Source organism: Dama dama, chromosome 20, assembly GCF_033118175.1.
Source record: "Dama dama isolate Ldn47 chromosome 20, ASM3311817v1, whole genome shotgun sequence".
NCBI lineage: Eukaryota > Metazoa > Chordata > Mammalia > Artiodactyla > Cervidae > Dama > Dama dama.
This window is the reverse complement of record NC_083700.1, coordinates 18,453,463-18,454,519: the sequence shown is the minus strand read 5'-3', so window position 1 is coordinate 18,454,519 and position 1,057 is coordinate 18,453,463. Positions and strand designations below refer to the sequence as shown.

At 54.8% G+C, this 1,057-nt stretch overlaps 1 protein-coding gene across 1 annotated transcript; it reads right to left on the bottom strand.

Moving 5' to 3' along the window:
- On the bottom strand, nt 1-1,057 carry S100A8 (S100 calcium binding protein A8). The gene is made up of 3 exons (XM_061119886.1): nt 949-1,057; nt 350-512; nt 1-199 (listed from the first exon to the last, which is right to left on the bottom strand). The coding sequence occupies exons 2-3, from the start codon at nt 488-490 to the stop codon at nt 71-73; spliced, it is 270 nt and encodes an 89-aa protein (XP_060975869.1). The 5' UTR covers nt 491-512; nt 949-1,057; the 3' UTR covers nt 1-70.

Sequence of the window (1,057 nt, the reverse complement as noted above, 5' to 3'; positions counted from 1 at the left end):
TGAGGTATCAACTATTTTATTACTCTGCAGGGATGAGTCCAGGGGCCTAGCCCCAGGCCCAATAGCTCTGCTATTCCTTGTGAATGTCTTCATGGGTTGCCAGGCCCACCTTTATCACCAGCACCATGAACTCCTCGAAGTTAACTCCACCATCCTGATTAATGTCCAACTCTTTGAACCAAGTGTCTGCATCCTTTTTCTGTGAAGATTGGAGAGAAAGAAGTCAGAGGGTAAAGATCTCAGGGAAGCTGAGGCATGACTGTCTGTACGGGGCAACGCAGGAGATCAGTGACCCAGGGCTTCATCAGAGCCAGGCCTAGAGCCCCAACCATTCCCAGTCCCTCCTCACCTTCATATACTTAGGACACTCTGTCTCTAACAATTTCTTCAAGTCATCCCTATAGACGGCGTGGTAATTCCCTTTCAGCAGGGAGTACCTGTGGTAGACTTCAATCAGGGAGTTAATGGCACTCTCCAGATCCGTCAGCATGGTGTCCAAGGATTTGCCCCACCTGGAAGACAGAGCACCCGGGCAAGCCCGAAGTGGGGAGGGTGCCTATGGGGACGCTCAGGAAGCTCCTACCCCAGGGGGTGGCTTTGTCTTGGATGGCACCATCCAAATAACTAAAGCCAGCAGAGGGCTATGGCTACAAGGGGAAGGGATGGGATGATGTAAATGAGGGTGTGAGAGGGAGCAGGGTACCCAAGCACACACAATGCCTCCCAGCTCTCCCCACATCCTCATCCTCTGCCCAGGAAGGGCCCAAACTTGCCCTCACTCAAAAGTCCTAGAGCCCTCGGCCCCTTCTTCAACCCCAGGCTCATGTTCCTCTGGACCCTGTCCAGATACCAGCGAGCTTTCTCTCCCCTCCTCTGAGAAGGCTACTGCACTCCCCAGCCCACCCCAGGGGAAGCCCGCAGTGTGGGACAGACCACAGTTCCACTCACCAGGTCTCCCCAATTCAGAGTTGCCAAAGGACATGCAGTGCTCAGTGCCGGCTCCCTTTTATAGCAACCAGGACTGGCCAGCTGCCCAGGGCCTCGGGCCACTCAGAGG

Coding starts and splice junctions, on each gene's coding strand:
- S100A8 (XM_061119886.1), bottom strand. CDS start 490: ATGCTGACGGATCTGGAGAGTGCCATTAACTCCCTGATTGAAGTCTAC. Junction 200..349: donor AGTGTCCTAAGTATATGAAG/GTGAGGAGGGAC, acceptor CAATCTTCACAG/AAAAAGGATGCAGACACTTG.